Source organism: Rana temporaria, chromosome 2 (assembly GCF_905171775.1).
Source record: "Rana temporaria chromosome 2, aRanTem1.1, whole genome shotgun sequence".
Lineage (NCBI taxonomy): Eukaryota > Metazoa > Chordata > Amphibia > Anura > Ranidae > Rana > Rana temporaria.
The window spans coordinates 225,649,689-225,663,963 of record NC_053490.1 but is presented as its reverse complement, the minus strand read 5'-3'; the positions used below and the strand labels follow the sequence as shown (position 1 = coordinate 225,663,963).

Genomic DNA, 14,275 nt, shown 5'->3' with positions numbered 1-14,275 from the left:
ATTTCGCATAAACATATGTTGATGTATTCTCATTGTATGTATGGCTTTGTTATCTCAATAAAATGCTTTATGGGAAAATAAAATAAAAAATAAAGGATGGGAAAAAAAAGTAAAAACACAATTTAAAGTAAAAGTTTATTATTTATTATATACAATGCTTTAGCTAAATAAATATTATACATTTTGGGTTTATACCTACATTAAACATTACTTGTCTTTAAAAAAAAATCTATATTTTTTCTTTTGTGGTGATTAGGAAACCTGCTATGTGACATTAAACTGTATATACCTGGAGTCCCTTTTCAAATTTCCACCCTTTGTAGCTAACAAATACTACAGAATAAATAGTAGCAGCTACAATATTTGGCATCCTCTCTAAGCTTTATGATACAATATATATTGAACACAAAGCCATCATAGCTTGAGTGTACACAACTAAGTGAGGTATAACTAAATTATGTATGTCCTCTAAGTTTATTTTGGCAATTTGGAACTTTATTGGTCTTAGTATTGATTGGGCAGAGTGCGGAAATAGTTTTTGGAATCTACAAGTTGATGCTGATTTATAAGGTGTCAGGTTTAATATTCCCAACTCCACATTCACATTCTATTCGTTTTAAACAGGGCGCTTCTATTTTAAGGAGTAACAGATCGGCACCTGTTTTCTCTGATCTGCGTCTGACAGTTTACTCTCCAGTCTCAGTGCAAACTCTATCTGCAGTTTTATCAGGCTGTCTGACTCAGTGGCTATAGCACAAAACGTGATCTTTGGAGCTTTCGGAAATCATTTGTTTTACGGAAAAGAGGAGCAGCAAAAAAAGGAACACCAAAAAACTTCTTGGTGCAGGTCCTTGATTTAAAACTTTCCGTTCTAAGTACGCTATGGCAGAAAGTGCTTATCCTGAGGAGGTAAACAGAGACGAAGCAGCGCTGGATGAGTTCAATGACATCATCAAAAATCGATCCGGTAAGGCCAGTCTTTTTTATTAACAGCTGCTAACAAAACACTTTTGAATGAAAAATGGCTGAAGTCATTCTGAATTTTTAATGCATTAATGATGGTATGCGTACTGGTGCATAAGCTGATTTGTCCCACAGTTGTCCTTCTTTTTTTTTACTACTGAAGCTTTTGTTTCACTTTCATAGGTTCATTGCAAATGGTCAGTTAACCCCTTAACTGTTGTGCATTCATTATTCCCAATGATATTATTGAATTGACATCACTTAAAGTAAATAAGTAGTAACTTACTGGCTTATTTGACATATAATAGAAATGTGCAATAATTCATAACCATATTTTATTGTTGTTGTTGCTCTAAATTAATAGGAAGCAAAATCTGATTGGTTACTATTTACTATTGTGCATCATTCGTTTTGCCCAACTTTTATAAATAAGGTTTTATATATACTATCTTACAGAAATGAGCTCCTATGTTTGTAATTGTTAGGATGTAGTAAATGTCAAAGGCTGAAATGAATAGCAGCAGTGTGGTTCATGTGTCTTTTTCCTACGTACAAGTCTCCTGCAGAGATCTAAAAGTGACTCCCATGCCTTTGTGTAGTGATAGACTTTCTGACAGATACTTCGACCATTTGTGTAATGGGGCAGGTCAGTAGAGCTGTAAATGGAAGCGTCTGTAATGCTTCCATGTGGGATACTGTTACAACTGCCATGGCTCATTCTGCTTTATTATGGCAGTAGTCCAGCATAGTAATTTATAGACCATTCAGTGTTTTTAGTTTATTTACAAGTTCACTAAGCATGCTATATAAGGTTGTAACGTGTAATATACTGTCTATGGATCCCTAAAAAGCTGCTAATCACATTTATTGTATAACACTGGCCACTAAGAAAGGAAATCATTACAAACTTTAACAGCTGTGAGTGGTTAATGTGTGCATGGTGTATTATTATATTTCTGTTATGGACCTTGTTATGTTAGACATGCTGTAGTGTGGTGGGCAGCTATCTATAGCTAATCTGCAGCACTAAAATCACAGTAAATCCAGCTTAGTAAGTGATTGGTATGAGGGTGTATTTGGGTGTTTATTAAACTGTGCCTTTCACACGTGATTATTCAGTTAAAGGAACATTTTTGCAATTTTTTGGTCAGCGTTATATATATTTTTTTTATATATCTTACTAAATTTATATTTTATATTGTATAAAAAAGTGCTAAACCCGCCCTTCCTTCTAATATAGCACTACTCAGCGCACAGGAATAAACAGTTAAGATCGCTGATTAAGAAATAAAAACAATAAGATGCATAAATCAGCAGCCACTGAACGGAGTAAATAGCAAATGACAGTAAACAAAAATTAGTGACGAAAGTCAAACATTTCAGTGTATACTGTAGCAGCGCTTGATGATCAAAACGTAAGTTCTGAATAAAGTTTTATATTTAAATAGGTATCAAATAATGGTGCAGATGAACATCAGCTGAAAAACAGTGTCTTAATATGTGCTCCTTATCACCAGGGGGGCTGTGTTTCACCACGTGGGGGGGGTACTCTCCCCTTTTGGGGATGCACTCACCAAACCAAGAATATAAATCAGCATGGGATACACCACAGCCTCTGTCATCAGTCTTGCACTCTCCACCACTCTGCTTGTTTTGTGTCTTGCTCGTGCACATATAAAGGAATAAACTTACATAGTGAAATATCGTTTAAAAAGTTTATTTTCCAAAAACCCACAGGTCCCCTTTAAAATGTGCGTACCACAATGCAAATACAGATAAGCGTTTAGTGTTACTGTGCCTTTTTCCCTCTGAGGATGATTGCAACAGTGATGGCACTCAGGCTCACTCCTCTGCTCCTGATCCTGGGGGTACACAGTCTCTTGGTCATTCGATGTTGGCCACGCCCTGGCGCGTTTCGTCATTGGCTGACTTCATCTGAGGGCGTGGCAACAACTCTCGGCGACCAGTTATATAGTACTAGGCGTCAGATTGTTCCGCCCATCGATCCGCCGTAATGGCGTCACTGTCCCGCATTGCGCAATAGAGTCATTGAGGCCAGTGCCAAACACAGGGCGGAAGTGCGGCGAAGCCTCGCACTACATGCAACTGCAGTGTGTGCTGTGAGGCTGCTGCCAGTCATAGGGCGGAAGAGACTGACTTAACTGACTTTTTGGAAAATAAACTTTTTAAACGATATTTCACAATGTAAGTTTATTCCTTTATATGTGCACGAGCAAGCCACAAAACAAGCAGAGTGGTGGAGAGTGCAAGACTGATGACAGAGGCTGTGGTGTATCCCATGCTGATTTATATTTTATATTGTTGTTAATTGTATGGATATTTTGTATGTTAAATCCCAATATCAGCTGTGCATTTGTTGACTGCTCCTAGCAGCTATACATTTAGATGTCAGGGTAGGGTTGCCACCTCATCCCTTTAAACCTGAACACATATTAATTACACAGCTTCTGTGGCTGATTACGGTGGTAATTAAACTCACATGGTGCCTTATATACATTAAATTAGCCTCAGAGTCTGTGTAATTAATATGTGTTCAGGTTTAAAGGGATAAGGTGGCAACTTTACGTCAGGGTGTATCGAGTCATTTATATTACTTATTCAAATGTGAGTTATTTAAAAATGTTTCTTCTTCAGATTCATTTAAGCACCACAGGGTTGACCAATTATCTAAAACCTTGGATCATTATCTACAGGGTGGAAAGAATAAATATGAAATATTTGTATGCAGTATATGCTGTATTTTACATTCACCTGATTTAAAATAAATCCAAAACTGCATTTCTTTAAGGGCCCATGCACACTGTTATGCTGTACTGTGGGAATGGGGTTGTAACACATTTAAGAGCATTCCTATAAAGCAACTCATTCATTTTAAATAGGCTGTCAGTGCACCACAATGCAGCCAAAAATGTCACTTTTTTTTCAGCAGAGCCACAGTATAGACATCATAGTGCATTGCAGTGTGGAAGCATTGCCCCCCACAATATTGGTATGCCTTTCAAAAATGAATGACACCACACTGCACCCCACTGTGGTGAGTGCATTGCCATGGGTTTTTAAACAACTATGATAAAATGAACATGTTCCTGGCCATAATATACATAGAATTATGAATATAAAAATGGCAAAATACTATGTATTTCGCTTAAAAAAAAAAAATGAATTAAATATATTTATTACTGAATGTATTCTGCCCTATAAGTTAACAATGTTATGTCTTTGGGTCATCCACTGATAACATTGGCTAAAATATGTAAGAGGTAAGAGAAAGCCTTATGCCTCGTGTACACGACTGGGTTTTCCGAAGGGAAAACTGCAATGAGAGCTTTTGGCCAGGAATCCCGGCCGTGTGTATGCTCCCTCGCAGTTTTCCGACGGGAAAACTGCAAACCCGCCGGCAAAAAAAGAGAACCAGCTCTCTTATTTACCGGCAGGATTCCCGACTGACTTTTTCCCGTTGGAAATCTGAACATGTGTACGGGACATTACTGATCACTTTTGCTTTTCCCATAGGTGCCAGCAGCTGGCCTTGCCCACTTCTTTCCATAGAATCAAACCATAATAAAGTAGAGCTGCTATCTAAATAAAAATAAGTCTCCATGAAATGTTATCAGCCCAAATAGGGTTCCTGCTGAGACTCCACAGCTCATGATTTTCAATGGAGTAATTCAACTGAAGCACAACATATCTGTATATAGTTTTTAATGTTTTTGCTGAAGATTCACACAACTTTCACCCAAGTATCACTCATTTTCTAATAAACACTTATGCATTAAATTTGTGAATATTGGGATAGATTCAGCAAGCAATTACGCCTGCGTATCCATAGATACACAGCGTAATTGCTAAGTAGCGCCAGCGTATCTACTTTCTGTATTCAGAAAGCTCGATACGCCGACTGTAGCCTAAGATACCACTGGCATAAGTCTCTTATGCCGTCGTATCTTAGGGTGCATTCTGACGCTGACCGCGGCGCCCCTGTAGTTGTCAGCTTAGAGTATGCAAATTGCATACTAACGCCGATTCACAAACGTACGCACGGCCGGTGCTCGTTTTTTACGTCATTTGCGTACGTCCTTTTCGCCGTAAGGCTGCTCCTGCTATTAGGAGGCGCAGCCAATGGTAAGTATGGACGTCATTCCCGCGTCGCGATTTTCAAAATTTGCGTCGTTTGCGTAACTCGTTCGTGAATGGCGCTGGACGCCATTTACGTTCACGTCAAAGCCAATGACGTCCTTGCGACGTCAATTACCGCAATGCACGTTGGGAAATTTTCCCGACGGAGCATGCGCAATACGTTCGGCGCGGGAACGCGCCTAATTTAAATCATCCACGCCCCCTATGGGATCGCCGGCCCCTTTTACGAAACGCCGCCGCAAATTACGGGGCAAATGCTTTGTGAATGAAGCGTAGCTCCAGTAATTTACGGAGGCGTAGCGTAAAAACGGCACGCTGCGCCGCCGTACCAGTGCGCGCCCCTACCTGAATCTGGGCCTTTGTTTGAATGTTGTGTAATTCATGGGTGAAAACATTGAGAAATAGTCCCCATTTACGTTAAGCGCTTACTGGCTTGTGCGTACCAGTATAGGCATAGACTTATTTAATATTTATTGCACAAATACTTTGTAAGTCAGTCATCATTTTCATCATACACTCCCCTCTCCAGATTTGAAATACTTGGAGAAAAGATGATTCTATGCAAGTACTCAAGAGAATAGACTGAAATTCAGGAAAGTGCACAACAATCAAAACAAGCTAAGATTAGGAGATTGATTATCAATTGAAAAGACATTCCAGTGGCTTATCATACAGATTCACTGCTGACCTTACAGAACGATGTCTTGTCATTGAAATAAAAACAGTGCTTTATTTCCCTCAGTGGAGAATACAGTACATTAAAGCTAGACTTGTAAGATTTATCTCTCAGGGCAATCCAGTAGATTTTCCATTACATGCCATTTTCACTTATCAGGCACCAATATATTCTATACAAGGATCATTTGTAAAATGTAAAGTGTTTGTCTTTGAACCTATATTTATTGCAGAAAAAATGGTAAAGATGTGATCTATTGCTTATATGTTCTTCATAAATCCCATTAGGCACTTGAAAATCATTAGTGTAAACCCAATGTAAACCTTTTAAAAGGTAAAGCCCTGTACACAAAGCAAAATGGAATGATTGGCATGTGTTCCTGATATGCACTAAACCTACTTTTACCAGAGGCCGGTACAATTTTTGAGCAGTATGACAAAAACTAAAGTGTGTTAGTTATACTAAATTCAGTGCTGGCTGCCCTAATATACACTTCATTCCTGAGACAATGGATTTGAATCTCCTAAAGTTTAACATTGGCCAGAAAGGCTTTCCATTATAGTAATAGGCTGTCCATTACAGGGCCAATAATGAGGCTTGAGAAGATGGAAAAGAGGTTTAGTCAGACCACATAAACCATCATAGAAATATAAAAAAGTGATAAGCGCTAAAGTATAGGTGTATTGCAAATAATGGCTAAATAGCCAACACACTGTGACCTGTAGTGAAAAAATGGGCTAAGGGAGCTCAAAACAAAAAGGGGGGTGACTGTCCCACTGCAAACGATAAACACTGTGTATAGAGTCTATGACTAATGGATAATCTTGAGGAGCAGATCAAATGAATGGATCATCTAGACAAGGTGTTTGAATCCAATAACTTATCTCCTATTGCCCTTACCTTCAACCAATGGTATATGCGCATAGGGCAAATGGTTCCTCCTTCTGTTGGGTCAGCGCCGCCACTCCTGGATGAATTCCTATGATGTCCTGGAGCGTTGAAGGTCCTGGGATCCGTGTGTCTCAGGGATGGAGCCAAAGGATGTGGTGAAAAGATGAAATGCCACAATAGTGAAGGACGTTGTAAATGGTGATAAAAATCGTTTATTTCATTCTTCATAAAAAATGTTTTTTTTTAAAAAAAGGCAATTCGCGCTACAGCGCTACAGCATAGGACGCGGCGTGATGACAAGCCAACTTACTTCCGTTGGCCTCTGGCTGATTGCATAGGGTGAGACCTATGCAATCAGCCGGAGGCCAACGAAAGTAAGTCGGCTTGTCATCACGCCGCGTCCTATGCGTCCTATGCTGTAGCGCTGTAGCGCGAATTGCCTTTTTTAAAAAAAAAATCTTTTTTTATGAAGAATGAAATAAACGATTTTTATCACCGTTTACAACGTCCTTCACTATTGTGGCATTTAATCTTTTCACCACATCCTTTGGCTCCATCCCTGAGACACACAGACACACGGATCCCAGGACCTTCAACGCTCCAGAATATCATAGGAATTCATCCAGGAGTGGCGGCGCTGACCCAACAGAATTTTTTTCTTAAAGGACTAATGACATTTTTTTAAAACTACTGATGTAATGTTATATTTATGGGTGGAACTCCACTTTAATAATTGGTTTCCATTTATTACACATCATTCATCCACTTGGTTCACATTTTAACACTCGCAGTAGCGCAATAGACCACCCACTTTTCCACATAAACCATCAACTCAGGAAATTAGTTCATATCAGAACACTTGGGCATTCCAGACATCAGAAACTATGTGACAGCTATGTGCTGATAATTCGGTTACTTAACCTTATGAAACTTTAGATTGGCTTTAATATATATGTACCCACCCAGCAAAGCACTTCTCTTGTTCTGATATGTACATAGGAGACAGACAATCTCATAATGCCTTCCCCTAGGGCCGCGTACACACGGTCGGTCAAAACTGATGGAAACAGACTGAAGGACCGTTTCATCGGTCCAAACCGATGGTGTGTGGGCCCCATTGGTCAGTTATCCTTCAGTCAAAAATTTTAGAACTTGCTTTAAAATTGAACCGATGGACGCCTAACCGATAGGTAAAAACCGACGGTTAGTATGCAAAAGCATCGGTTAAAAACCCGTGCATGCTCAGAATCAAGTCGACGCATGCTTGGAAGCATTGAACTTCATTTTTCTCAGCACGTCGTTGTGTTTTACGTCACCGCGTTAGACTCGATCGTTTTTTTAACTGATGGTGTGTAGGCACATCAGACCATCAGTCAGCTTCATCGGTTAACTGATGGGAACGCTCCTTCGGACCGTTTTCATCGGATGGACTGATCGTGTGTACAGGGCTTAAGATGGCCCAATTCCCAGGTGATCTGTTTGGCTAGGAAATTTAAAGCCGAACTTAAGGCAGAAATAAAAACATCAATTCCCTGTACAGCAGCACTCATACTGGAAAAGGGTGGCAATACTTAGGGTCAATCAGGTGTCCTGTATACACATGTGCTAAATAGGAATATACTGGCAGGGAAAGAAAGCAGAAAAGATGTTATTTGTCACAGCCACGGCACAGGGAGAGGACCTAGCTGTAGTAAATAGTTAAGTTGCCAACCTCGCTGTCCTATCTGGCAGGGCTTTGTAAAGCTCATGACTAGATAGACAGAAAACAAATCCATTGGATGGTAAGGCAGCTTCCATATATGTATTTCAATAATATATTTTACTGTCTCCCTGGAATTCAGATTTAAACATGAATATAGGATGCATAGTACCCGGTATTCATGCACATGAACACTAAAACGTATACTCACTACTGCTCTTTAGTAATAATTTAATTTAACTTTGTAAGGAAACTTACTTTCACCAACCTAAATAGGTCCATACCACCCCATTAAATTACTATACTTAACTAGATCTCCCTCTGAGGACCATAGCATTGTTTATGTCCCCCCAATGGTTTCTAGATCTAATGTTCTATGGGGCTAAACTGTGCTGGTCCAAATATCAGATCAAGAAGCCAGTTACTATAGGGTTACTTTCCTAATTCCTATACCAGTTGCTCAAAGTGGTTGTAAATGCTCATGTCATACGTATCCGCTATGTGCAATGGTTTTGCACAGAGCAGCCCCAATCCTCCTCTTCTCTGGTCCCCAGCCGGCACTCCACCAATGCCTTTTTGCATCCACATATATGTGTGCTTGTGCATTTGACTTAATTTATACACATTCATGCAATACTTTGAACAGGCATGCAAAGAAACATAGGCATGTGCAAAATAATTTTCTGAGTGTGAGAAAGTGCAGAGAGTTTTAAGCTAGGCATAACAAATGCCTATAATAGTTTGTGTACATAGATGTTAAATGTTAAACCCTTAGCAATTTTTAGTTTAACACATTGGGCACAATAGAATACATATTCCCCAGTGAACTATTTGGTGCAATTCTTACCCCAGCACTTGCAGTTTACAACTTTCATTACTGCTGGCTCCTGCACTCTTAGTGTTGCTTCCTTGAAGATTATACAGGAAAGAATTAACAGTGGACAGTGCAGTCTCCAGTCAGTCTGTTAGCTTGGAGAAGGGGGGGAGCAGGGAAGTTCCTTGACAACCTAGGCTATGTGTGTATAGATAGATAGATAGATAGATAGATAGATAGATAGATAGATAGATAGATAGATAGATAGATAGATACACACAGTGTAGGGAGATACAACTCTGGGCTGTACATGGAGTGGCTCCATAGGTTGCTGCAAGTGAAAGGAGCCACCCTTAAAGCGGGGGTTCACCCTTAGAGGGCACTTTTCCCCCTTAGATTCCTGCTCGTTATTACTAGGGGAATCGGCTATTTATTTAAAAATAGGTGCAGTACTTACCCGTTTACGAGACGCATCCTCTCCGTCGCTTCCGGGTATGGGCTTCGGGAATGGGCGTTCCTTCTTGATTGACAGGTTTCCGAGAGGCTTCCGACGGTCGCATCCATCGCGTCACGATTTTCCGAAAGAAGCCGAACGTCGGTGCGCAGGCGCAGTATAGAGCCGCACCGACGTTCGGCTTCTTTCGGCTACGAGTGACGCGATGGATGCGACCGTCGGAAGCCTCTCGGAAGACTGTCAATCAAGAAGGAACGCCCGCTCCCGAAGACCATACCCGGAAGCGACGGAAGAAGATGCAGCTCGAAAACGGGTAAGTACTGCACCTATTTTAATACAAATAGCCGATTCCCCTAGACCGAACGAGCAGGAATCTAGGGGAAGAAAAATTTTTTTTTTAGAAATGGGTGAACTCCCGCTTTAAACAGGAAACCCAAAGTAGTAGTCATGGCACCAACTTAAGCTGGATCATAGGCAAGGATTAAAAGATAAAGACGCTGAATACTCAGAAAGTGATTAAATCAGGTGCTGAAAGTGCTTTAAAACAGAGGGTTTATTATCACTTTAAAAATGTTCTGTGTGCTGCTTTGAATAGCATGTCTGGAGGAAAGTAAATAAATGCAGTTTAGAAGATTAACAGTTTTCATAAATGCCCTCTAAGATCTCCCTACCTTCCTGTAAATTCAGCCTTTATTGTTTACCAGTAAATCCATGCAAGAACTTCAGATATTTCATTTTTTATGTCAAAACATTCCAATAGCTATTATTTTTGTTTACTGTGACACAATAGCCTAATGGCAATATCTGCCTGGATATTTTCATTCTAAGCAATTCCATTCTATTCATTACCTATCACTATTGTTGATGATTTTTTTCTTTCTAGTTGAAACTCTCTTCTGATTATTTCAAGACATTTTCTGAACTGATATGTATAATGATACACACTTCTGAAATAAACTAAGAAGAGAGGATAAAGAGCAGTGTTGTATAAAGTACAGTGTTAAATCAGCCAGTCTTGTTTCATTTTTTATCAATTCAGAACAATCAAAATAATGAATGCTTATGGCTGTTTGGTGTGGGCCGCTGCCCTTTATACTTACTCATCACTTTAATGAATAGCTCTGGTTGTGTACATTCATACATATTTAATATCGTGCAATTACAGGGACACCCAACACACTGGAGACGTTTGAATATGTAGTCTACTTAAATGTTTACAAGCATACCCCACTTTTAAGTACACAATGGGGTTTATTTACTAAAGCTGGAAAGCGCAAATCGGGCTAATTTCTGCATAGAAACCAATGAGCTTCTAACCCCAGCTTGATCAATTAAGCCTGGTAATAAAACCTGGAAGCTCGTTGGTTTTTATGCAGAAGTGAGCCTGATTTTTGCGCTTTCCAGCTTTAGTAAATAAACCCCATTGTGTATTTAAAAGTGGGGTATGCCTGTACGTTTGTAAATGGAAGATCCAAACTTGGGCTCTATTGAAGCTTAGTTGATCCTGCACACTTGAGCACAGGAAGAAAATGCAATCAGTGTAAAGGGGACTACACTGCAACTAAGGTCTAATTAATGATATAAGGGCAGACGGGTGCGAAAACCCATACTAGGTTTTGTATACAAAAGTACAGGTATATTTTAAAGTCTCTCTGTTTTTCAGGTATCTGTAACATATAACATGATTTGGCATTGCTGGAAGAACAGTTCAATGTTTCTAAATGTAAAATAATACACCTAAGAAAGAAGAATCCCTTGAGAGTGTACATTGGGGGTACAGCCATGGCCAGCACTACAGGAAAAAGATTTGGGGGTGCTTATTTCAGATGGTTGCACAATGAGCAAACAGTGGGGTAGATTCAGTAAGATTTGCGCAGTTTTTACGTAGGCGCAGGGCACCGTTTTTGCCCTGCGCCCCCGCAAATTATCTGCGCTACCCTCGATTCATGGAGCAGTAGCTCCGTTAATTGCGTGGGCGCTCCGGCAAAATGCCCGGTGTAAGCGCGCGCAATTTAAATGATCCCGTAGGGGCGGGAATCATTTAAATTAGGCGGGAAACTTTCCCGACGTGCATTGCGGTAAATGACGTTGCAAGGACGTTGCTTCAAAGTGAACGCGAATGGCGTCCAGCGCCATTCACGATTCACTTACGCAAACTACGTAAAATTTAAACCTCGCAACGCGGGAACGACGGGTATCCTTAGCATTGGCTGCGCCTGCTATTAGCAGGCGCAGCCTTACGCTAAACACGACGTGCGCAAACAACGTAAACTGCGTACACAGGGCGCGCATACGGTAGTGAATCGGCGTTAGTATGCAATTTGCATACTCTACGCTGACCACTACGGGAATGCCACCTCACGGCCTGCGTAAGAATGCAGCCTAAGATATGAGGGCATAAGAGCCTTATGCCACGCATATCTTAGGCTGCAGTCGGCGTAACGAGCTCTCTGAATCAGGAGAAGTCATTACGCCTGCGCAAGTAAGCAATTGCGCTGCGTAACTATGGTTACGCAGACGCAATTGCTACCTGAATCTACCCCAGTGTGACCAGGCAGTGGGAAAAGTGGATATAATTATAGGATGCATCACTACAGGGATCACCAGCAGGAGGAAAGAGGTTCTGATTCCTCTATATAGATCATTAGGGAAGCCTCAATTAGAATACTGTGTCCAGTTCTGGAGACCTCACTTACAAAAAGATATTGATAAGATAGAACAAGTCCAGAGACGGGTAACAAAAATGGTGAAAGGTATGGGGGATAAAACATATCAAGAGTGACTTCAGGAACTTAATTTGTACAGTGTGGAAGAAAGGATGTAAAAGGGTGACATGGCTGAAACCTTTAAATATATAAAGGGGGTGAATAAGGTTCAGGAGGGCATTTTTTTTCATTCTGAAACCAAAATCAAGAACATGGGGACATGACCTCAAACTAACTGGAGGAAAGTTCAAAACCAATCTTAGAAAGTATTATTTTACTGAAAGGGTAGCTGATGCTTGGAATAAACTTTCAGCAGTGGTAGTGAGCCAGTCAACAGTAAGTGGCTTCAAACATGCTTGGGACAAACATAGATCTATACTCACACAAAAAAAAGTTAACAAAAAAATTACAAAACATGTATATAAAAAGAAAGGACAGACTTGATCTTGGACTATTTGGTCTTTTTTCTGCTGCCCCTTTTCTATTTTTCAACAGCATGCTTATTTTGGGTACCATCTTAATGTGACATTTGAGGGAGCAGTTGATTTCTGCTTTTGGGTACAAGTGATGCTTGCCTTCTGTGACAATAGGTTTCCACAAGATAAAGTAAATCTAGATTTTAAGGAGTTAATGTTGTTGTTAAATATTAAGTTAATAGATTATGGTTGGATTAAGTTAACCTTTAGGCCTCGTACACATGTCCGAGCAACTCGATGGGCAAAACACATCGTTTTGCTCGTCGAGTTCCTTGTGAAGCCGCAGAGGATCTCGGCGAGCCGAAATGTCCCATTGAACAACGAGGAAATAGAGAACATGTTCTCTATTTCCTCGCCGAGATCCTCGTCTGCTTTCTCGGCCAAAAGTGTACACCCGCCCGGGTTTCTCGGCAGAATTCAGCTCCGACCAAGTTTCTGGCTGAATTCTGCCGAGAAGCTCGGTCGTGTGTACGGGGCCTTAGAGTTCATTCACATATACTTTCCAGTAATGTATGGTAAATCATAAGTTTACTGTGTGTTACTGCCATGTTCCTATACAAATGGTAATTGTGCATCGTGCTATGATGCAGTTCCAAATGAATAGCACATATACGCATATACAGTACAGCAAAAAGCTGTGTTGCCAAAAATATTACACTTAAACAAGCCATAGAAGGATCAAATCTTGACTGATTCAGCATGGAGCAGCCAGGATTTGATCCATCTATGGGCATGCTGGTTGTACTGAAATTGATCTATCGACCGTCTTCAGTACAACAAGCCTGTGAGTTTTTTTTGCATGTGATTACTGTCAGTGGCCACTGGCAGTAATCATTGCGGCAGATCACAATAGCGCTGTGTTGATGGGGGATTTGAGCACTTTTCTTTCCTGCCACCATGGCTTACTTTGGGTGCATTGACAGTCTATTCAAAAGTAACTAAGGGTCTTAATCACTTCAGCCCCGGACCATATTGCTGGTCAATGACCAGGCCACTTTTTGCAATTGAGCACTGCGTCGTTTAGGCGAAACTTATTCTTCTACATATTTTTCGTTAAAAAAAAATCGTTTGATTGGTTTGAGCAAAAGTTATAGGGGCAGATCCTCGTAAAATTGCATGGGCGCAGCGTATGGGAGATGCGCTACGCCGCTGAAACTTACTTTTTGAAGCTTCAAATCCACAAAGAATTTGCGCCGTAAGTTACGGCGGCATAGTCTATCTCTCGCGGCGTAATGGAGTGCAATTCAAATGCGGCGAGTAGGGGGTGTGTTTCATTTAAATGAAGCGGGTCCCCACGCCGAACGAACTGCGCATGCGCCGTCCCTAAATTTCCCGCCATGCATTGTGCTAAATGACGTCAAAAGGACGTCATTGTTTTGACGTGGACGTAAATTACGTCCAGCCCAATACACGGGCGACTTACGTAAACAAAATAACAT

At 40.6% G+C, this 14,275-nt stretch overlaps 1 protein-coding gene across 1 annotated transcript in view; it reads left to right on the top strand.

Annotated features, from left to right (window-relative positions):
• The first annotated feature begins 637 nt into the window (after nucleotides 1-637).
• The window catches only part of DMD (dystrophin), a 2,981,380-nt gene continuing 2,967,742 nt past the window's right edge, over nucleotides 638-14,275 (top strand). The window contains exon 1 of the mRNA XM_040336499.1: nucleotides 638-967. Coding sequence (XP_040192433.1) covers nucleotides 883-967 — 85 coding nt within the window. The 5' untranslated portion in view covers nucleotides 638-882. The remainder of the gene's footprint in view (nucleotides 968-14,275) is intronic.